This window comes from Manacus vitellinus, unplaced genomic scaffold (genome assembly GCF_001715985.3).
Source record: "Manacus vitellinus isolate BGI_N305 unplaced genomic scaffold, ASM171598v3 scaffold_6_pilon, whole genome shotgun sequence".
Taxonomy (NCBI): Eukaryota; Metazoa; Chordata; class Aves; order Passeriformes; family Pipridae; genus Manacus; species Manacus vitellinus.
Window position 1 is genome coordinate 9,170,962 of NW_021940750.1, and position 24,520 is coordinate 9,195,481.

The window sequence follows — 24,520 nt, forward strand, 5'->3', positions numbered from 1 at the left end:
AAAGCTGACCATCATACAAGGAAGCTGAGAGGTGCTAAGATTCTGCTTTTTGACCCCAGACACAACAGGACATTCAGGAGGCAGTACTAGTGTCTGAGCTCCAAGCTCTCAATATCTTAAGGATATCAGTGGATACTCTCAATGGTTACAGACAAAACAAGACTTTTTACAACAGAAAAAAAAATATCTCAGAGCAGTTTGTTAGTGCAGTTCTTCCTATAGTAATGAATAACAGTCACAGGCAATGATTCCAATAAAAATAAACTATCATTGCATGCACATGTGGCTGGGCTTACTCCCACAGGAGACATTCGATACTTGCAAAGGAAAGAAATGGAAGGAAAACAAACAAAAGAAGGAGATAGAAATGAAAACCAAGAATCCTTTAAGGATAGAAGAGAAACAGGGGAGTGGGCAAGTCCAGGGAAGAGGACACTGCAAATCTCAGGCCTGCTATACCTGGTTGGCTTCAGGTCTTTATTATAAAAGCAATATATATATATAAAGGACTTTTTCACAGTGCACAATGCCAGGAACTGGGAGCCAGGATTCATGAGTTTTCTTCCTAACTTTGCCACTATTTTATTAAGCAACTATGAAAGTCATATATGGAAATAAGACACCTGTAGCAACTTCACTGTATTAATTTTCTGCCAGGTAGGTACAGCTCCAGAGGTACCTACTTTACCCTATCCAGAGGGTTCAGCAGAAGGATCAATAAGAAACACATAGCTCTGCTATCTGTTTTCTCAAATATCCAGTGGGGTCAATTCCTCCCCCTCTCATAAAACCAGAAAAAAGGTATGTGTTTTGGCTGTGCCTATCCAGGCAGTTGCTAGCAACAGATGACCAGTCTGCAAATTGTTTCAGTCTTTGTGGTGTGCCAAACATTGGATTTCAAGTGAGAGAGGTCAGCATGTAATATGTAGCACCATTCAGACATGGTTTTAGCTGCAGGCACTATAATGAGAAGTTCTAAATATCCTTGGACTGAATAAACAGAACTTGAGTGGAAGGAAACCATCAAAACCTCAAATGAGTGTCAAAGACAATCACAGACAACAAAACCAAAACTTTACAAGGTGAACTGCCCTGATGTGCTCCAGAGCAACAACTGTCCTGAATGCAAGAGTGCAAATCCAACAAAACGCTGCTTTTCCTTAACTCTCCTCTCCCAGACTGTGAGCAGACTCCTCAACCTACAAACCCAGAGAGCCTTTTCCGGACTGATGTACATAACTCAACAATAACTTCAGTGGAAGGGAACTGTGCTGCCCAGGCACCCACTGGGTGCCTTCAAGTTTTAATTGGAAAAGAAAATGCAGTGCCAATGTGTATCCAAATTGAGTCTAAACTGCAGCAACATGGTCAGAGAACTACACAAAACTAGGCTGCCTCCAGTATACTTTGCTGAAGTCAGACTTTTGGTCAAAGTTCCCCAATGTGAAATACACGGCATGTAGGGCCAATCAGCTCCTTTCAGTTCATGTAACAACAAATCCTATGAAATTCCTCTTTCCAGAAGCGTTTTATGTCTTCTTGCCATTTGCCTTATTCCCTAGTTTGTAAAATTAAATTTGTAATCTTTTCTGTTTACGAGTCTCTCCTAATTTTCCCAGTGGAGAGTCCTCTATAGGCCAGGAAACTTCACAAGAACTTTGCCACGAAGGTTTCCTATGCTATAACACTTTTGAGACCCAAAGCCCTGATAATTGTCCAACATGAAGGGTAATGCTGGAGAAAATGCTTGTAGCTTTTACTAAGCAGGAAAACAGCCAGTCAGCCAGAGCATCCTGGTTACCACAATGAAACAGTGCTGGGAAAAGGGATCTGAAGATGGTGCTGTGGCTGGATAAAGTAGTTGAGTAGCATAAACACAGGCTCCCATGGGAATTCTCTTATGTGGTAGCTTATGGTCACTTATGAAATTTATAGTACACCAGTAGTGAGAAGAACAGAAAATAAAGTTTATGTAGCTTTTCAGAGCCTTCCATACTGCTCCATTTCACTTGGGTTCTGGAAATAAGAAAAAGGCTGAAGGACACAATATTTACTCACGACACATACTGGAACACTGCTTTATCCTCGAGATCATGAGTCCCAAATCATGAAGCCCTCCTAAGGGAGTACCAGTACAGTAGCACCAGAGCAGTTCTCAGAATACACAGCTGCCTCCATCCAGCCTGCCAGACCTGACTGGAAGAGATGGGACCAGTGGGGAGTACAGCTCAGAAGCCCAGCATATGCACACTTTCTCCTCCATGGAGCCACACGCTCAGAGATGAGCCTCTGGCTCCTTTGCCTGTGTCACTGCATGGAGTAAATCAGCTTGGTGTAATTCAGCAGCACAACATAAGGAATATACATTCTTAAGGATGTAATTAGCATGTGCATTGCTATCATGATTCATTACTTTTATTATTCTTCAGGTATCTATAATAATTTTAGCCACATATTTATCTTCTACAGATAAAAAAGTATCCTCTGTAAATTCAACCCTGATGCCTGTTTCTAATCTGTGTCAAATCTTTATCTAGACAATACTCATTCCTTCTTTTACTTTCTTTTGGCTTTCTAAATGATGAAAAAGACCAACATTATTGTTTATAAATTGAAATAAAATTGTAAAATAGCATCACAAGTGTGCTCTTTCCAGTCTGCATTCATTGTTTTTGAACTTCAGTAGAAACAAGTGTCCTTCATACTTCCTTGATATAAAGGCATAATCCTAAAATACTAGACTTGGGCCAGAAAGATTAGGATTCAACCAAGTTGAAGTCCTGAACCACAGCATAAATATTTTTTACCCACACTAGTGGCACTAAACTCTTTCCAACTGTTTTTGTGTGTTCACTTTGTTCTGTTCATAAAAGTCAAGTCGCTGGAGACAAGCTAACACAACACTGCTAAGTTCTCATGTCAGAGACAGCAATATTATCTTACGTAAAGCCTCAGTAGAGTGTATTTTAGAGTCCACTGGGCATCACACAACAAGGACAAGAAAAAGATCATGCTAAAGATCTGTGAGCTTATACATACAGATGCAATAAGTGTGCTTTTGGAGTACTGTCACGCTCTACCAGTGTTAAGAAAAAGGTGATAAATTTAATTTAAAATTTAATTATAATCTTTCTGCCAGAGTCAGATTTTCTCTAGCAAGAACATTATTGGAGAGATTTTACCAAGGAATTGGAAAACAATGTGCTCATAGAAAGATTAGATGGCCTTGTAAACATCATCTGTATTGCCAAATGTACAACTGCTGAATAAGAGTCCTTGAAAAACTTTTCCCTAACAAACATTAACAGTTTTAGGAGGCTTCATTTACATTTCTACAGGGTAGAGGATGCCCAACATGCCCCATCAGGTGAAGGCAAACATTCCTGTTCCAGTGCATGGTACAGATGCACTAAAGACTGGTCAGCCCTTTAAAACCTGAAACATCACTTTATAACCCATCAGGTCTGAAATTTTGATGACAACAGGCCCCAAACAACAACCAGTAGGTTAATAAACCTTTTTATGTCGGAGAAGAAACAGAAGCATAGATCAGATGTAATAGTCAGTCTTTTCACAAAATTACTGGGAGTAGCATTTACAGCTCTTAGATATTCTCTTGCATGGGAATTATGCTTAAGAAATTCAGACTTTAGGGATCCTAACTACATATGAACTTCACAAAAGTTAATTAGTTACATTCAAAGGACAAAAAGGTAGACATTACAAAGAAAATGCACAACTGTAGGGAAAAAAATTCTCTCAAACTCTTCTTTCCTGCAATGGCACCCAAATGCCAACCTTTACTACATGTCTTCCAGTAAGTTGTTAGTCTTTTTTAAAATATATTTAATATCAATTAAATATAGTTGGTATTAGATTAGTAAGAAATAGATTAGTAAGAAACTCTTTGATTTTTTTCTGCTTATTACACTTCTGTGTTCTCCTTCCAGCTTGCTCAGTTATTTCAAATGAAGACTGAGATAGCCATTATAAAATTACAAGTGAGAAGACAAAATGTATGAAAAATGGAGAAAAGTAGTTTTCTTTTGTTTTTGATATATGTACCACATCCAGCTGGAAATATTAACAAAACATAAGAGGGGATTAGGTGACTTTCTATCTGTAGCTTGAAATGACTGTGGATACAGAGTTTCATATTATTATTAGGTAGATAAATAGTGATGTTGAAAGAAATAAGTTCAGTGACATGCAGTGAAGAACAAACATACAACTTGGATCAGAACCATCAATTTGCTGAAAAAAATGACAGTGCTGGCTCAGACATGATAAGGTTTCTTTGGCTCAGACTCCAAACTAAACCTTTCAGACCACTGTCAGCTCTGTACAAGGCCAATTCAGGTGTCTTTGTGACCTGAAGTCCATAAATTCCAGTTCAATGTTGTGCAGTATGTAAACACCCCGAACTGCACAAGATATCTGCACAGCCAAATTAAATCAAATGGCAGAAAAAAATAAGACTGATTGTTCACTCAGGACTAGTGCAAGAACTTCTGCCAGAGATTCCGGGTTGACTTGTAGGAAATGACTGATAAGAGAGACCATGAACCATCCCTGTGACGCAAATGTAAAAGGGCCTTGCAAACCCAAGATAAATCAAATGAGCTCTTTCCAGTGGAGAACTTCAGTACTGACTCACGCTATACTGCAACCTAGGTCTGTCACTTTTTTTGATGAGACAAGGGAATTTATTGACAAGTGATCTTGTTTGTTATTTTCAATTTAGCGTTGCTGCAATATGAATACTCGAGGAAGAAATAATTCATTAACTGGCTGTACTTTACAATACTTCTTACCAGTATCTGAAAAGTTGAAGTTATCCATCAATAACAAGTCTGTCAGAAATACTGAACTTCAACATGGATTGAGCAATTTACAAATCTCTCCCTAATGAAAGTACAGCATAAGTACTACCTGTGAGAGATGGAAGTAGGATGGCTCAGGTAGCTATTTATAATGCCTTTTACCTTTTAGTCTCAAGTATCTTTCAAGGTTTCCACCATGTGGTTATAATACACTACCACCTCCTGGACACATCCTTTCCATTCCCATTAGAGTGGATGACCTAAAATCCCATTGTATTTTTCCAACAGTTACAACAATCAGTCCAAGGGAAGGTAATATTGTGAAAACTATATATTTTATTATTTGATGCAATATGATGGGTAGATGTGATAAAGTTGGCCAGGTAGCTCCCATTACGTCTGCAACACTGGAGATAAAAACCCCTCTGTTTCAAAGTGCAGTCTATCTCAGGCAGTGGTATGTCAAAATGGGTTTTATTCATTAAAGTGGGTCAGAAGTCTGTATTCAGTTTCTAAGCAGTTAAGAGAGTTTCTTCTTTTTCAGCCTGTTTTTACAGCACAGCTAAAAGCACAGGAATTAGAGAGATCAAAGATTAAAAAGTCTATGTAGAGCAAACCCCTCTAGATGAATTGATCCTGCTCAGGGTAGATATACTGATAAGGTTGAACCAAAAAAAACTACACTGTTTTCTGTACAGTAGATTTTAAAAATCACTCACTGGCTATCATTCTCCTATGCTGTTAATCTAGAACAGTACAATGATTTAAGATTCATAAAACAAGCAAAAATTCAAGTTCAGAGTATAATATCCTAGATATCCAAACTTCTGAGATGATTCTCCCTTAATATGTTTGGAGCATCATAAAAGTTGTAATGCCTGAACACGAGAATCATGTCTGATCCCTACCTTTTCACACAAGATGCCATGCATTTTGCCCACCAAAGTCAATATGTCAAAGTTTGGTTTTAAAACTTTATGTGAGGTTTACAGTTTTTACCAGAAACAGCTCAAACTTGTTGCTATGTCGATAAACATATTCTATCTAGCACAGACTTTAGCTAGGAAGAAAGTAGATAGAGAAGTAAGCAGAAAGTAGCTTGAACAAAAATTTCCAGTATTATAGAGATGTGCCCAGCGCCTTTCCACAATGATACAAACACTTTTCATTTGAAAACACCTTGCCTGATCTATTCTAGGATAGCCTAGACCCTTTTCACAATTACATTACTGTTAAATTAGTTTTTCTGTAATAAACTAAACCACCCCAGTATTAGCATCTCTTTGAGCTTGTATGTTCCTTAGGTAAAACAGAAACTCCTTTGTAATGCCCAATATTATTTTACAGATTATTTCTACTAGCAACTTTATATCCTAATATACTTTCATTACTTAATGTTGTCCAGTTCATTCCTAATGATATTCTGATATTTTTCACTATTAAGAATGTCTTAAAGCTTTAGGTATACTACATTCCAAGACAGACTTAGCAGAACTTTTCTGAACAATAAACACTTAAATTTGATCAGGCATTTTAGTCTGCTTTTCTCTGTTTTCAAATTAAAAAAAAAAAAAAGAAAAAAACGATGATGTGGTAGAAGATAGGAGACAGGGGGATTTGCCAAGTCATTCCAAGGATAAACAACTTTCGCCTTTGCCACTCTGATGTTGGGAGTGATGGCACTTCAGATATTGATGAGAGAATCTGCCCTAGGTTAATTCCACTCTGTTTTGAGGGGAAAACTCACACTGAAGTCAATTCAAAACCAGAAAAGCAATTGTGTATAAACAGGAAGGGAGTTTGTGTTCATTCCCTCTGTGCAAAGGGACTTAAGCTTACAAACAGAGCATTCTTCAGACAATTCAGATCAGAACCTGAAAGTTATATCTGGTTATTTCTCTCTCCCATTTTTATGCTGTTTTACTTAACTGAAAATACAGTGTTTGTAAAGGGTGTTGGATTAATAGCACCACAGACTGAAGTTCTGTTTATATTCAGAATAGATTTTGTTATAGTAATCTTACCCCTCCCATCCTGACCATTAAGTGATTCTCAGTAAAGAAAAGGAGACATAGCCCAAATTTCCGAGAATTGCCATCTGATTAACATGAAGGTGCACAATTATCAATTAGACCATGGCAAAAGACCATTTTCTCAGTTACAGAACTGAGAAAATACATAAAAATTAAAACAATAACATCACTGAGACTAAGTAGGTTTCATCAAGGTAACAATTCTATTTTCTGTGGTGCGTTTGAAAGAGGGGAAAAAAAGGTGTTGATAATATTAGAAATGTTGCATTAACCAATATTGGAGATAAGAGGCTAGACAAGCATTTTAACAATCTAAAAGTTTAGGTGCTAGCTACTGTCTTTCTTGGGTACTTGCAATTTGGAACAGTTTTGATGTCTGCAAAGAGGAGAGACAGGAATTTAGGTGACTTCCAGAGCTGAGGCTTAGAAAAATCACCTATAGTATCCACAGAAACCGGAAACAAGGAAGCAGTGAGAAAGTTCTGCCATAAAGCTTCAGGCTCAGTCTCACTAACCTTTTATCAATGGTGAACACTGACGAGAAAAAGTTTATTGCATGCTAAGGAGAGAGATTCAAGACAAAAGTCAGTGACCACAGTGAAAACCAGTTCAGAGGGTGAGTTAATCTACAGAGAAAACTGGAGAGGGAAGCAGGAGTACCTTCACAGCTGAGGAACTGCATCCTACAATGAGATATAAAGATTTGTAAGAGCCTAAAACAAAGGCAGTAGAGGTTGAGCAAGATCAAGCTTATTGGCACTTAATGGCAGTGAAGAGATTCCAGCTCTGCTTCCAGCTGCAGAGGATTTACTCTGGCCAGACACTTACTTATGATTCTGTTTCCTCAGTTATGAGCACCTGGCAAGGGCATTGCAGAGATCAGTCTGCAAATGCTCTTGCATAGTAATTTGAAAATATAACATAATATGAGATGGTTAACTTGTAACTGGTGTAGGTTAGCAGCAACCAAAGAGGAGTCTCTTCTGAGAACTGACTTATCTGTCAGACAAAGATACCAGAAAGTACCCACCTCTGCCACCAGCCTCAGTAGGAAGGCTCAGTATAACTTAATGACTGAGTTTGCCTCTGCCTCAGAGATGTTCCTGCTTCTCTGTTTAGGACGCTTTGAACTACAGGTCAAGGAGTTTGAACAGCTGCTGCTACTGCTGTCCATCCGACATTAGAATAATCCTCATGAAAAAAACCTGCAATGCTTATTTAAAAAATGACAGAGAAAAAGGTTTTCTTCTTCAGCTCTTTTCTGTTTGACCTAAGGTCTTCATTTCTACTTAGATCCCTAGATAACAAATTACTGTTTTATAAGACACGAGTAAATGAATTCTTGCTCAAGAACGATGGAAACATTTCTCTCTAAAAAGTGTCCTGTTAAGAGGAGAGGGCCATAAAACCAGATCCATTTAAAGCAGACAGGGCTATGGTGATGGTTATATTGTATGACCATCCTTCACAAGACCATTAAGAAGGAAGCTTGCTGCAAACAGAGACATGAACAAACACTCAAGTCAGGAAAGTAAGTCACCTAGTGATGTTTGAGCTCCAGACACTCGTTAATGAACTGGCTCTATTTTTATGGCATCCTTTCATTTGGCACTTTGCTGGATTAAGTCAGTATCATACTATGTTAACAACCATCTGTTTATGCTACAGTTATGCCTTGTGTCCAGTTTCATATTGTTCTCATGCAACTCAAGATCATATTGTTGCTTATGGTTGTATACGATCTATGGATAAGCAAAAGATTTCTGTCATAAGGGTTATCAGTATAGAGCCTTTTTAATCAGAAAAAACACATAAGCTTGTTTATGTATTTTAAAGGATGTGGTTTGTATAGATGCATGGAAATTTGAGGCCATAACAACCTTTCATTGTGTCTTGATTCAAAATATTCAAACGATAGAAGAGGTGAGGCAAAAGTCTCTGAAGTAAACTCTGCATCTTAGGAAAAAAATAACATTTCTCTTTAAGTGGAAGGGTTTGCAGACACATGCAATGTATCAAATACATGCTTTCCACAGTTGTTTTTTCAAAAGAAGCATACTCTGTAATGGAGAATCATAAAAAATTAATCTTACCTGAAAATAATCTACTTTTCTGTAAAATTTTCCATTATTTTTCTCCTTGCATGACTCCATACTATCACTCTTATCTTCAAAAAAAATTATAAAAATATCTCTTTGTGTGTTCACAGAGCTGATTTTTCCATATGATAAGCATACTACATAAGAAGACTGCTCAGAACAGATACACACAACACTTCCAATAGCCATATCCCTTTTCTATCACTGCTTACTGGATCTCATTGTCCACTGCTATCTGCAGATCTACTCATCTCTGAACACTTGAAAAAACAAGTTTTCCACTATGCACATAATTACTGTACAATGCACATTATTCATGTAGCATACAGAGATGAGTTTTCCCAACACATATCACAGCTGCTGAATGGCACTTCATTTGTCTTAATACTTCTGCTAAAAATGCACACACAAAGTTTTCTTCTGGATTTGTTTAGGGTTCTCGGACTTCTGAGTCTCCCCAAATTCCAGCTCAGCAGAATACAACACAAAAAGCAATACTTCTTGCCTCACCCATAACGACAGGCAACCTACACGCATCCTCAGTGACCTCCTTTAGCCAAACACTGATTTCACTGCACAGTTTTCTAGGGCTCTTTCTTGCCTCTGTGTCAAAAACTGAACTAGCCTCTCCTCTGCTCCCTCTGAAGCAGGTGAAAAGCTTTCTGTTCACATTTCTCAACAATAGTGGCCATCTCTGTCCTATTCCTCTGTCTCCAAAACTATGTTTAAGACTATTAAAAATATTTTTTCTATTGCATTTTCTTCTTCTTCTCTATTTGCTTGAGTAGGTAGCTGTAACTGCTACAAAGCTAATAGAAGAAAACACACCCATGTATTTTATTTGTATTAGACCTTACTCTTTCCATCTCAGAGTGATTTTAGTACATGTTCTGTCTGACTACATTTCATTGCCTTTTCTTTTTCACCATCTCACCAAAGTGAAAAGAACCCTTTATGGTATGAGGCTATAATCTTCCACTATATTTCAACACATAAAAGTTGTATGCCATTTTCAAACTGCATGATTGCATTTGCTACCTTGCAGATAATTAAGGCAAAATTTAAAAAGTGTTAACTCCAGACTTGGTGTAGTACTTGGTGTATGCTTGCTCTCCACAGCCTACTTCATTTGTTTAAAATTGTTTTACTTTTTTGGCATTTATTTGCTTCCCTTTTTTATAGACGAAAACCTCACCTGCTCTTATCTTTAAAATGGGACAGCTATCCAACATCTACAGAATCCACGTAACAACCACGTTCAATGTCTTAAAGGGAGAGATAAATACCATCTCACTTTTGCTCTTAAACAATCACGACTGCAGCAAGTTACATTATTTCTATTTTTAATATATTTTCTCAATGACTAGTAAAGTTACAGCCAAACATCTGTACATTTTGAAAGAACTGCTTTACTAAAATGATAAAAAAATATAAGGTAAAGAATCATGACAATTTGCCTTAGCAAATCACACAAATGTAAAACATGATCCCCACTCCCCTTGGCTCTCTTCCAGCCCTTCTGCAGTCCAGGGAGTACCACGGTTACTTCACTGTTATAATTCTGGAATGCTTATTCAGAGCTTATTCATAGGATAGTAAGCAGAGCAAGACAAAACAGCTGGTCTGTAACCAAGGACACAACAAAAGTTATGTCTGGCATCAGTCTGACTGAGATAAGGGGGTTTTGTTTTGTTTTTTTAAGAATGAGTCACCATATACTTATGCATTTGAAACACCACCTGAACACTTTACCACTTTACCCAACAGCTAACTTAGCACATCTTGAAAGCTTCAGCCCATATCTGTCCTAAAAACAGTTGTTCTCCAGGTATTCAGCCCCCTGATCTGGAAGACAGGGACAGGTAGCAGAATGAAGCCCTCCTAATCCAAGGGCAAGCGCTCAGTGACCTGCTAACACCACTTAAATACGCACAAGTCTATGGGGCCAGGTGGGATCCACAGGAGGGTGCTGAGGGAGCTGGCTGAAGAGGTCACTGAGCCACTGTCCATCATTTACCAGCAGTCCTGGTCAACCAGAGAGGTCAAAGGTGACTGGAAGTTGGCAAATGTGACACCCATCTATAAGAAGGGCCAGAAGAGGATCTGGGGAGCTACAGGCCTGTCAGTCTGACCTCAGTGCCAGAGAAGGTCACGAAGCAGATCATCTTGAGTGCCATCATGCAACACGTACAGGACTACCAGGGGATCAGGCCCAGACAGCATGGTTTATGAAAGGCAGGTCCTGCTTGACCAACCTTATCTCCTCCTATGACAAAGTGATCCACTTAGTGGATGAAAGAAATGCTGCAGATGTTGTCTACCTAGACTTTAGTAAAGTTTTTGACACTGTTTCCCACAGTATTCTTGTGGAGAAACTGGCTTCCCATGGTGTGGACAGATGTACTCGTTGCTAGGTAAAAAACTGTCTGGATGGTTGGGCCTGGAGACCGGTGGTGAATGGTGCTACATCCGGTTGGTGATTGGTCACTAGTGGAGTTCCCCAGGGCTCAGTATTGGGGTCAGACCCATTTCATCAATGGTCTGGACAAGAGGATCAAGTACACTATCAGTCAGTTTGCAGCTGACAGCAAGTTGGGCAGGAGTGTTGATCTACTGGAGGGTAGGAAAGGTCTACAGAGAAATCTGGACAGGTCAATTGTATGAGGTTCAATAAGGTGGAGGGCTGGGTTGTGCACTTCCATCACAACTCCATGCAATCCCACAGGCTGGGGGATGAGTGACTAGATGTGGGGGTGTTGATCCATAGCTAGCTAAACATGATGCAGCAGTGTACCCAGGTGTCCAAGAAGGCCAATAGCATCCTAGCCTGTATCAGAAATAGTGCAGCCAGCAGAACCAGGGCAGTGATCATCCCCCATACTTGGCACTTCTGAGGTCACACCTTGAATCCTGTGCCCAGTTCTGAGTCCCTCACTACAAGAAACACATTGAAGTGCTGGAGCATGTCCAGAGAAGGGCAATGAAGCTAGTGAAGGCTCTAGAGCACAAGCTGTATGAGTAGTGGCTGATAGAGCTGGAGTTGTTTAGCCTGGAGAAAAGGAGGCTCGGGAGGACCTCATTGCTCTCTACAACTACTTGAGAGGAAGTTGTAGCAAGGTAGGGCTCAGTATCTTCTCCCAAGTAACAAGTGATAGGACAAGAGGAAGCGGCCTCAAGTTGTGCCAAGGGATGTTTATACTGGATATTAGGAAAATGTCTTCACAGAAAGGGCTGTCAAGCACTGGAACAGGCTGCACAGGGAAATGGTGGAGTCACCATCCCTGGACGTATTTAAAAGACGTGTAGATGTGGCACCTGGGAGACAGCTTAGTGGTGGACTTGGTAACGCTGGGTTAATGGCTGGACTTGATGGAGTTGAAACTTAGAATACTTAAGGTCTGTTCCAACCTAAATGATTCTGTGATTCAAAATGCTCTCTCTTGAAACTACCACAGGAAAACACTGATTCGTTATAAAATAGCACTTCTATGTGCACTTTCCATCTAAGAATTTCAAAGCACATTACAGACATTAACACAATATTATGAGTGTCACAAATGCCTTGAAAACTATAAAATAAACCAGGTCCATAGAAGTTGCCATGCCAGATCTGGCCTGTATCTCACTTAATCCAGCACCTTGCCTCCAATGGACAAGAACAAAATGTTAAATATAGCATGCCAATGTATTAAACCCTACCATGCTGACCCCTAAAGACAGCTGAGCACATATGAAAACCATAACCTTGGAGCCTGCTGACTACAGTTCAGGAAAGAAGGACAATTATACACATCGGGGTAACTAAGGAGTCTGATAGTTTCTAGTGCAGCCCCGTTGGTTTTAGGCCAAACTTGAAGGGTCTGCATGTTTACATACGCATTTCAGGAAAATAAATGTTGTGTACTTATAAGAGTGATTAGGGAGAACCAAGTATCAGTATCCATAGAAATAATTCCCTTCATGATGGCATTTGTGTGAAACAATTAACTTTTCCCAAGTTCTTATGCAACTGTGCCGCTGTGGAAATTGCGCAGCTCAGTTCCACCTCAGTGGCTAAAAGACTTCTACTGTTGTCCATGCTTGTGAGTTTTGGTGGCATTATGATTTTAAATGCAGACTGTAAACCTCTTTCTGCCCCCCTCAGTGGTGTTGCTTCTGTCTTGGAGGAAACAAAAACCAGAACATTGGTTTCTAGAAGGAGGCAGAAGAGCAAAGTTCATCTGTTTATTCAGAAACCTGTTCCTATCCAAGCAACAAAGCAAACCCAATTGATTTTAAGGCAGGTAGGATGTCCCAGAAATTTCATTACTTTGCTGAATTGGCTGCTGTCTTATTAATGTTCACCAGACATAGGAAGGGTGGGGTGGAAAAAGGGATAGTTGGCTCGAAAATGTCTACTGGACAAACAAAATAAAGGCACTTTTTACTTAATATTTGAAATAAATCCCAACTGTACAGGAGTTCTAAGCTTAATTTTCCTAGTTTGTTGCATACTTGTTCTGCCACCTGCTGCCCTGGCATTCCTCAAAGTTTTAGGAACAGGGACTATGTCCCTGAACTTTCTCAGAAACAAATACTGCATGACTAAAAACAAGCACCTAGTAGCCCAGTAGGCTGTCCTGTCCAGGAGATACTATGGTTCTGGAAAACCACTTGCTTGAATTCTCCTTAACAATTACATTATCGGTTCATGTTTTGAAGAATACCAACATTGGCCAAGTGCTTCTCAAGAGGTGCTTTCTCTCTTGATGTGTGGGATTTTGCATCGAGGATTAGTGCACTGACTCTACTACCATGGAAGTCAGATGTAATGAGAGAAAATCCCTCAGACTGTCACCACTGCGCCACCTCCTCCAGGGAAAGAAAGAGGGAAAGTAGAGCCAGGAAGAGCATCTCTGGGAGGTCAAGTGAATAAAGAATGAATTCTAGCATTTGAAAGAAAAAATTGTGTCCACTGTGCAAGGAAAAGGAAGGTGTATGCCCAGTGGAAGCAAGGTCAAGTGATATGGGAAGAATACAAATATGCTGCTTGCTGCTGTAGGGAGAAAGTTCATGTGGCCAAAGCTCAGTTGGAGTTGGAGCCAGCCAGAAATGCGAGGGATAATAAAAAGAGTTTTTTCAAACATATTAATGGCAATAGGCAGTATAGAAATATCATCAGCCCATTACAGGGTGAGGAGGGTCACCTCAGAAACATGGACAGAGACAAGGCAGAGGTGTTTAATGCTTTCTTTGCCTCTGTCTTCAACATGGATGATAGATCAAGGGGGTCTCAGTGCCCCAAGTTGGAAGACCACAACTGCAAGAATGATCAACTCCCAGTCGATCTTGAAATTGTGCAGGATCTGCTGCTCAAGCTGGATCCCTGCTTATCTATGGGGCCCGATAGGATTCAACCCAGAATCCTCAAAGAGCTGCTGATGTCATCACAAAACCTCTCTCAATGATTTTTGAGTGGTCTTGGGAAACCGGAGAGGTCCCAGTTGACAGGAAGCTGGTGAATGTTGTCCCAGTTTTAAAGAAGGGCAAGAAGGAGGACCCCAGAAATGACAGGCTTGTCAGTCTCACTTCAGTGCCCAGTAAAATTACGGAAAAGTATTGAGAAACACCTGGAGGACAATGCAGTCATTGGTCACAGCCAGCACAGCTACATGAGGGGGAAGTTGTGGTTCTCAAATCTGATTTCCTTCTATGACAGGCTAACTCACCTAGTTGATCTAGGAAAGCCAGTAGATGTAATCCTTTTGGACTTCAGCAAATCTTTTGATACTGTCTCTCACGGCATCCTTCTGGACAAAATGTCCAGCATACAGCTGAATAACCGTGTTACATGATGGATGAGCAACTGGCTCACAGGTCGGGCACAAAGAGTTACAGCGAAAGGGGTAACACCAGGCTGGTGTCCAGTCACTAGTGGGGTTCTGCAGGGCTCCATCCTCAGCCCAACGCTCTTCAACATTTTCATTAACAATCTGGACGCAGGACTCAAAAGCATATTAAGTTTGCTAACAACACTAAATTGGGAGGAGCTGTCAACTCCCTCAAGGGTAGAGAGACCCTGAAGAAAGACCTTGAAAAATCAGAGAGATGGGCAATGACCAACTGTATGACGTTTAACAAGGCCAAGTAACAGATTCTGCATCTGGGATGGGGCAACCCGGGATGTTCATACAGACTGGGGAATGAGATTCTAGGAAGGGACCTGGGGGCCCTGGTCCACGGTGAGTTGAATTTGAGTCAGCAGTGCCCTGGCAGCCAGGAAGGACAACTGTGTCCTGGGGGCATCAGGCAAAGCATCACCAGCTCGTCGAGGGAGGGGATTGTCTTGCTCTGCTCTGCACTGGGGTGGCCTCACCTTGAATATTGTGTGCAGTTTTGGGCACCACAATGTAAGAAAGATATTAAGCTCTTAGAGAGCATCCAAAGGAGGGTAATGAGGATGGTGAAGGGCCTTGAGGAGAAGCTGTATGAGGAGTGGCTGAGGTCACTTGGTCTGTTCAGTGTGGAGAAGAGGAGACTGAGGGGAGACCTCATTGCAATCTTCACCATACTCATGAGAGGACATGAAGGGGCAAGTACTGATCTCTTCACTCTTGTGACCAGTGATAGGACTCAAAGCAACAGCATGAAGCTGAGACAGTGGAGGTTTAAGTTGTATATTAGGAAAAGGTATTTTACCCAGGGAGTCATTGGGCACTGGAACAGGTTCTCCAGGGAAGTGGTCACACCACCAAGCCTGACAGAGTCCAAGGACCATTTGGAAAACGCTCTCAGGCATATGGTTGTCCTGTGCAGGGCCAGGAGTTGAACTTGATGATCCTGATGAGTCCCTTTCAATTCAGCATATTCAATAATTCTATGAAAATACAGGGAATTCCTTGTATAGTATTGATTCTGTAAGGTTACAAATTTTGAAAAGCAGGAAAAACTTGGTTTTGCACTACTTTTCACTAAAGTCTCTGGAACAACTGTGTGCTTTCAGTAATTTTTCAGGGCAAAATTTCACTTCAAAACCATGACTACATATAATCACGGGTTTCTGCGTTGTTTGTTTGCTTGTTTTAATACAGTAATATGAGAATTTTTAAATGTGATTACTGACTTAAGAATTTTTAGATTTTCATGTTAAGTTTCCTTAAAAAATGCTGATTTTCAAAGCACTCCTGGCAGAACCACCTTATGATGACTGAAATGGCATCTCAAGAACTGAGGCACCCTTATCCACAGTTCAGTTCTGAAAGTGGGTATAAAACAATTATAAAGGACCATACATGCATACAATTATAGTAATTTGATCAATACAGTGCTGCTAGAGGTAGGGTGACTCTTGATGCCTTCCTGGAAACTGCATGTCTACCTGAAAGACTTTTGTGAGTTTAAGAAAAGAGAATTTATCTGAGAAAAGGACACAGATACCAGCAAGAGGAAAATACTTACAGGATATTGTGGACATATCCCATTTCATTCATGGACTTCACAGACCTATCATACTTCTACTTCAAATTACTTTGCTTTTAATAATATATGCTAACACTTACTTTAAGGTTGTTTTTCTTCACTGTAGCTTTAGTTTCTCTGCCTAATTAAAAAAGAGTGAGCCCATGGCTTCACACTTAAGCAAGGTGCTGCACCTGATAAATCCAGTCAGGAAGAGAGGAAAACTCTGCTAAGCAGGTTATAATTTTCAAAACTTGAACACAACTTTTCATCCCTTGTGATCTGTTACTTCTCAAACAAAATCAGGAAAAACCACATGTAATATCTGAATGTTCTTTAGGAAAACTGCTCTCTTTTTCCCCCACCAGAGGAATGTTCTTAATCCTTTTTAGCTGACTTTGTGCATCATGAAGTAGCACAGGGCCCAGTTCCTGCCCTTTACCCTCGGCCAACTCCACCTCTCATGTAACTCCAAAGCGATCCAGGAAATTTGCGAACAGCTTTGTATTTTGCACAGCCTAGTATTTTTGTAGAAAAGGAGAACTCATTACAGACCAGAATAAGAAGCAGAACAGAAAAGAATTTCTAAGAGCAGCAGCAGAAAGTACATTTCTATGCATGGTTTTTAGAAGCGAGTCCAGAAGACGCCTTTTCTACCTTCCTTTGACACACTTAACCTCCTCCCTCAGAGTCCAGAGGACTACCACTGTGCCCACTACTCATAGGAACAGGAGTGTTATCATTATAATTTTACCTCTAATAAATAAATTTCTAACAAAACAGGATGGCTTCCTCTTCTCTTGCTCTAAAGATGGCAACCAAAAAGTGAGAAACCTTGTGCTGTGGCAGTAAAGCCAGGAGGACCAATTTGAATGCACATGGGTAGTAATGCTACAGAAGTAAGATGGTACAAATATCACATAGCAATTTTTCTGACAGTTCTCTACTTTAACTGGCAGAAAATCAATAACATTAAGACTGAGGGTCACAGCCTTTGGAAAGAGTTACATCAATGCAAAAACAGAACAGACAAAGCCAAAATAGATTATAACTACAGATATCCCAAAGGACAGATGAAATCAGGGGTTATGGTGTTTTTAAAACACAAAAAACCCCTTATTCCCTCAATCATTCCCCAAATGTCTTGTCTCCTAGTTTTTCCACAGTTTTCTAAATTAAGAGGTGAAGATTGCAGTCAGAATGCTACTATATTTCACTCAAAAGCATAAAGTCTCTTAGCAAAAAGGGTTCAACATTCTCCTATTTGCAAGCATACTTCTGGAAAATTGGTGCCATACTTACTGCTGAAAGCTAAGCTTGCTAGTGCAAGCAGCAAGCTTTTACTCACAAAGAGCAATCACAGAAGATAGAGTGTTCCCTGTCCTAACAGTCACAGCTGAAACTGGGCACAAAGAGCAGCCAGCATGACAGCAAAAGAATCATGGCAGTAAAAGGTTTCTACTCCTGCCCCAAAATCCCTGTGCAGGTAAGCTCTTAAGGATTACCTTTCATTTCTACAATGCACTAGTGGAATGCACTAAAAGCTCAAGGAACTTGTATGCCTGTGCCAACTGTAACTCAGATAAGCCCATCCTAACACAGGAAAACACTGGCCATCCCTTAAAAGCAAAGGACACTGACTACCCCCCACCCCAAATAAGCAATTGGCTCTAGAGTGCCAACTTCTCAACACACCTAGAATAACCACAGAGGCTGAAGGACACAGCCCATCTGACCAAGCACTGCTGGTGTAGCTTTATTTAAATTCTATTCATTGTTTCTCACCTGTCTTTTTGGCAAGTCATGATATTGTAGTATGAGCCTGGTGTTGACGCTGTGACTCCACGTGTTGCCAAGGGCTGCTGTCACACAACCAGAATCCTTCTTCCCACTTACAGAAGCCCCTGAAGATAAAAATGAAAGAAACTGCATCAGGACTGTGCCACAAAGAAGGGTTCAGCATGGAAACTCTAATCAGTCATCTCAGATCATTCCCTAAGCTAGGTAATCACAAGTGGTACTTAACAGATCGCACTCCTACATTAATTTCCTATCTTTCTTGTTTATTTATAACGCCACAGTTTGAGTTCTCCATCTCACCCTTTGATACCTAGACAAAGTGCCAAGAATTAAAGAGCTGTTGCAAAGTAGTACTTACCTTCTTGGAGAGACCAGTACATTTTCTAAATATCTGGAGGTGCACCATGCATGGGGGACACTTGTCTTTTCCTCTTTAGATATTCTATCCCCAAGCAAGCCAGCTTTCTATGAGCACAGAGGAGAGGGAAGCAGGCTAGCAGAGTCACAGTGAATACTGGCATAACAAAAAGGGAAGCTAAAGGAGCAGAATGTGCTGCCACAATACCCTGACATAAAAATCAGAATACTGATTCATGCCATCAGGCATCCTACACATTTTCTAAGATTTGCAAAGAAGGGAGCCCCTTAGCTGTAACTACCATTCTGGTGTCTCTGAAATCATATGAATTTTATATAACCCTAAAGAAAAATGCACTTTGCTGCAATCAGCAATGACAACATAAAGAAGCATTTCCAATAATGCCACATGATGCAGCTTGCTGAAATGCCATTGCACCTGAGCTTTCTCATACCACAACCAGAGATCCATCCATATACACATACACATATGCAGGCAGGTAGGATGCCTAAGACCTTCATTTTACTTATCACAAATTCTATGTAAGATGAACAGATAGATGGGTGACTTGTTTGTACTTCAAATGACACTTCAAGAATAGTGCAAGTCAGACAAACCCAAGAAATTCAGAAACAAAACCCTAGTTATGTGGGTATAAATGATCATGTGCAAGTTGAAAATTGAACTGTTTGAGGCAGACAGTCCACACTGTTAAAAAGCCAAGAGTGAGTAAGAGACAGTTAGATTTCAAGTCAGGTAACTTCCTGTCATCTATCGGGCAACAAACAAAATTGCTTTCCCAGGACAGTAGTGAAATCCTTGTCAACTAAACCAATGAAAGTTAGACCAGATACTTTCTCTGCAATAAAGCAGCTTTATGTTTCTGTCAAAATTATCAGCAATGCAACAGTTAATGTAGAAATCTAAATTATAAGTATTAGGTTTTGGAAACAAAACTTACTGAGATGACAAAGTCATCTTGCAGCCCAGCAGAGCTTCTGGAAGACTGAGGTTTAAAACTCTTCATTACTTTTACATTTGCAAGGTTGTGGGGTTTGTTACTCACTCCCCGCCTCTCCCCCAACTGTTCAGACCAGAATCATAATTTCTTCATCCACTAAAGCTTTTATTTTGGAAAAACATCCAGTAAAGAATAAGACCAAAAGTGTTGACATGCAGTAATAATAATTATTTATACCACTGCTGGTAGCTTGCAAGCAATGAGAAGGACACTCTATTATACTGTACTAGGCAGAGGAGAGCAGCAGGCTGGAGAGAGGGGCCTAGAATGATTGCAGTGCACTGCAGGATTTAGCAGAAGACCTCAAACCTTCCCCCCTGCACCAAGTAATAAAAGGTTCAATTAATATCAACTGGATTTGGATTAGGTCTTTAAAGGTCTACAAAAGAAATGAGTGAAGCACCTGGTTCAAGACAATAGTTTGAAAAGAGACTGGACTCTGTACTTGCCTGAATTACTTCCCACATCACGGGAGCTCACTCCGATGTGCACAATATTTGCATCTCCAGAATATCTGTTCTAGTCTGAAAATAGGCTATAGTTGTGCCATCCAGCAAGGGTGGCTGCTTGGCTGCTTCTCTTTACTTAAAACAAATATCTTGATAAGCAGCAAACTTCTACCTGAATAACTCATCAGAGGAGCACCTAACTGGAAGTTTCAGTATTAAGGCATGCTATTCTGTTAATTAGTGTAACCCATCTTTACTGGGAAGGTGGATGTGCTAACAAGAATAATTACTCGTCATCTATGTTTTGTATTTAATTTGCCAGCTGGAGGAGGAAACACAAGTGTTAAAGCAAGGGGCTAGAAGGTCTGTATTTCATTCCCTTAAAATGACTCAAAGTGATTTACTTAATTAAGTTAATTAAGTTCTACAAATTTTTGGGTTTGTGCTAACACCACAAAAGTGAAATACTATTATTGTACAAACAGGATAATGGAGAATATAAGACAGTGGAGCAGCTTTAAAGTCTTGCAATCCTCTCGTGGAATAAGCTGCAGTCAACACAGTCCTTCTTTCCCACCTGTTAGAAATGGGTAGGAATTACTAAATTCAAGTGAGAGAGCTAAGCGTGAGTTCTGGTGGGTGTGGAGGTGTTTTCCTCACAGCTGATGTAACTGCACCCCTGTAAGCCACCACTCCACACCATCAAGAAGCAATTCACCCACCCTTGCTTGCAGGCTCCTGACTACAAAGAGCCCAGACATTCCAGAAGTAGCTGGTGTTGGCATAAAACAGCCACAAAATTCATACCCAAACTTCCCTCAAATCATGTATCTCTGCTATTACGTAACAGAAGGAGTAACAGCAACCTTGAGCCAGGCATTTATGCAGTTAAATGTCTGGAACCTGCTGCTATTACACTGTGGAGACATCACTCCATAGCAATTCCTAATTCTGCATTCCTTCCAGGCCTAAAGCCTATCCCAAAATGAACAGATGCTATATGTATAAGGCTTGTGGCAGAACAAGCTAATTGCTGTAATTTATTTTATTATATGGGAGAAAGTGTGCTGTACCATACTGTGTCAGCCCCTATTTAAAGAGGGCAAATCCTCTTCTGTGAAGTTATTAAAATTTATGACTTTGGTGCAAAGTAGTTAATAAACCTGGAACAAATTTACAGCAGACACTTTTTACAGGATGGAAAGAAATGCCTCACTGGAAAGGTTTCCATTTTATAAGGGATCCTCCTGCGAACTGATGCATTAGGTGGATAGAGAGGCAAAACAAGAAGTGAAGTAAACCAAGGAGGAAGCAGTGCCAGCTTTGCTAAGAAGTTCAAGGGCAGCGACAACACATGCTGCATTCCTTCTTCTTGCTCTAAACACAAAAAGATAGTAAATGTCTCAGAGGAAGGAAAGAGGATATGTTAAGAAAACAGATTTATGTTGAAACATGGCCTTAAAAAAACCTTGGACTTATCTTTTCTGTTATTTCAACCACTACTTAGTCATTAATGAAGTGGACAAAGGAAGTAGATAAATAACACTGTTCAGAGAAAGTGATATTTTTCATCACACACTGCCTTGTGCTTCCAAATCATGATATTTTCATATTTAGAAATGGGAGTATCGGACCAACATCGGCCCAAGAAGAAAACAGGCTCATAAGACTTTGATCTCTGCTCAGAGGTCCCCAAACTCTCCAACCTGAAATACTTCACAGTGGCACGGAGCAACAGCTCTGAGCTGTGACATGAAGGTGCTTATCCATGTTGTGGGGTGGATGCTTCCACAGAGCCTGCAATGCGCAATGTGCAATCAGCTGACAAGCAGTAGTTACAGTCTCTCCAGTCTGCTTAAAGCATGGTTCTTACTCCAGTCACTGCTGGCATGATGGTTTCTGTTCAGGTCAGAGGTGATATAGGGAGTACAGGGACCAGGGAGAGGAAGAAATAAGGTCTGACATGCAGATGAGGGAAAGCTGGCAGATCTCAGCTTATGGATGCAGTACGTGGGAAAAGGGAGTAGGTGTCCAGAAGCACAGAGATGGGATCCTAGCACGGGGAGGTGTAGGTGCATGCTAGAAGGCTGTCAGAGGACCTCTGAACAACTCCCTGTTTTATGTATTCTGGTTCATCTCAAGGAAAATGGATGATTGTAATTCCTGTAAACACCCCCTTCTTCCTCACACAAAAAGAACTAGCATTAAATTGATCTTCAAAGGGCATATCAGCAGATAAGCCAAGGATTGCAAGGATTGTTCTACTGTCTCCTGGGATATTGAACTCTTTAGGGCACCAGCAGAGACCGTATCTGTTCTGGACTGCAAGCAGAGAGGAGGAACTGGCTGCTTCACTCTCACTGAACAGCTGTCACAAGTGAAAATAAAGCTGCTTGTGGTCTGAATCAGATGCAAAGTAACTGCCTCTCCACAACCAGGGGAAAAGCAAAGAAGAAAGGGTGACTCTTCAGTTGAGGCCTGCAGTGCTGCTTCCAAGCAGAGGAGGCTTGCACTGGGCTCCAGTGCCCAGGAAAGAGCTGTCAGATGAACTGGGCAACACTTGGATCTACTTATACACAAAGACTAGATTAATTTTGTTTGTTTCTCCCCATCAATGCAATCAAAACAAACTTCCTTTAAGTAACTTCCTTGTCATTGAGATGAATGCCACATACAACCATTTAAAAATCTTTTCTCATCAAATGCTAAAAATGGATCGATGCACTAAATGACAGAGAAATAACAAAACGGAGAACAGTCCCCAAATCTTTCAAATTGTAACATCAAACCACCTTGATAAAAGCCTGATCTATCAAAAAGAAAGAAAAACTCTCTGAAAGTACAAAGAAAATATTTATAAAGAATTCAACTACTGAGCTTAACAAAAACAGCACACCATGCAATAAGAATGAAAGTACTTTCCCTCTTGCTCAGGGTGTGCAGCTTTCTGGTTGACTGGCCGAGCTCAAAGATCACTGCTTTTCACCTGCATTGCATTTAGTCTGTATTTTTGGTGCAGATCTCTAACAATAAGACCAGAAGAAAAAAAAAGAAAAAAAAACCCTTCAACCCCTAATGTATTTTTCCATCCTCACCTACTCAGAAAGTACAAGTACAAAAATATGCAATGGTGGAAAAACCCATCACACAGTAAAAAAACAACCCACAGGACAAACTCATCTGTGAAGTAACTAACCACAGCGCTCTTCGAACTCCCACGTGCTGGCTTCTGCCATTTTCAGCCCTTCTCCACAGCTTTTTTTTCAGTCAAAAGGTGACTGATTCTCTTACCCTACAGTGGTGACCGTCTCACTCTCTGCACTGGTCAACCAGGATAGATCCTAAAGCACAGCGTTGACTTCGTACATACTTATTAGGACATATGGCAGGAAAAACACTTGCTGCTGTAAGAAATCAAGCTTGGCCACAAAATGAGATGTGAAAATTCTAACTTTTAAAATGCTTATTCTCTTCCTTTTATTAAGAGAGGGCACTCTGGCAATTTTACTCCCAAAAAACTCCCAGTTCTAAATCTGTACAAACTACACACACACACACACACATACATACACACCGCACCCCAGATTATTCCATTTTACTTCAAATTTTAATTAAAATTAAGTAGAAATATTTTAGCTGGAAGTTGGAATCAATGTTTAGTAATCAATGATGTGTATTTTTTTAATAGCATAGTCATCAAAATATACTTAGCAAACAAAGCAGTAAAGTGTATACCCCCACTAATCCCCAGTTAAAAACGAAATCTGTTTCAATGGAAACTTTTTTGACCACCCCTAGTTTGTAGTTATGCTACTACCATGGCACTGAAATGCCTACTCAAGATTACACTAAACAGACTGTTCCGATTCAGTCGTCATCATCAAGAGACCAAAAATTACCGGTTACAGACTCTAGCTGCAAAGTTCTGATGGACACAGCAGTGAATGTGACAGAAAGGGAACAAGCTCACTTCTCATTTTTGACAACACGGTTTATTTATCTCATATGCCTCAAATAGGTGAGTTTTCACACTGTTTTGTTTATCATTATTTTTATGTATATGTGTACACATTCTGGGTGATTTTTACAGGGTTAATCTGATTTAGATCAAGACTAAAGTATTTTCCAGTTTTTCATTATTTTCACATTATTATGTCTTTTTCCCAGTCATTCATTATTTCTATTGTGACAACTCCTAGAGCTCTCATCTGCAATATGCAAACCACTAAACAAACAGAGAACAAAAAGACAGTTCCTGACTTACAGACGTTCTTTTCATGAGAACTGCAGATTACAAGTCTCTTAGCTGCTGCTGATTATTCCCCATTTACAAGGACTCTTCTCTAAGGGATGAGAGAAAATACGCCAAAATATGTGACAGGCCAGAAAAACTGTGTATAAATAAGGACTATCAGTATTCTCTGTGAAACATCAGAAGCTTTTTCAAATAGGTAATATTAACCATTATTCTACCCCCAAAAAATCAGCTGGGACCTCTAT

At 40.1% G+C, this 24,520-nt stretch overlaps 1 protein-coding gene across 5 annotated transcripts in view; it reads right to left on the minus strand.

Moving 5' to 3' along the window:
* The window catches only part of RAD51B (RAD51 paralog B), a 408,859-nt gene that overhangs the window by 162,005 nt on the left and 222,334 nt on the right, over positions 1–24,520 (minus strand). For all 5 annotated transcript variants that reach the window (XM_029964330.1, XM_029964328.1, XM_029964329.1 and 2 more), the window contains exon 9: positions 18,178–18,296. In XM_029964330.1, coding sequence (XP_029820190.1) covers positions 18,178–18,296 — 119 coding nt within the window. The remainder of the gene's footprint in view (positions 1–18,177; positions 18,297–24,520) is intronic.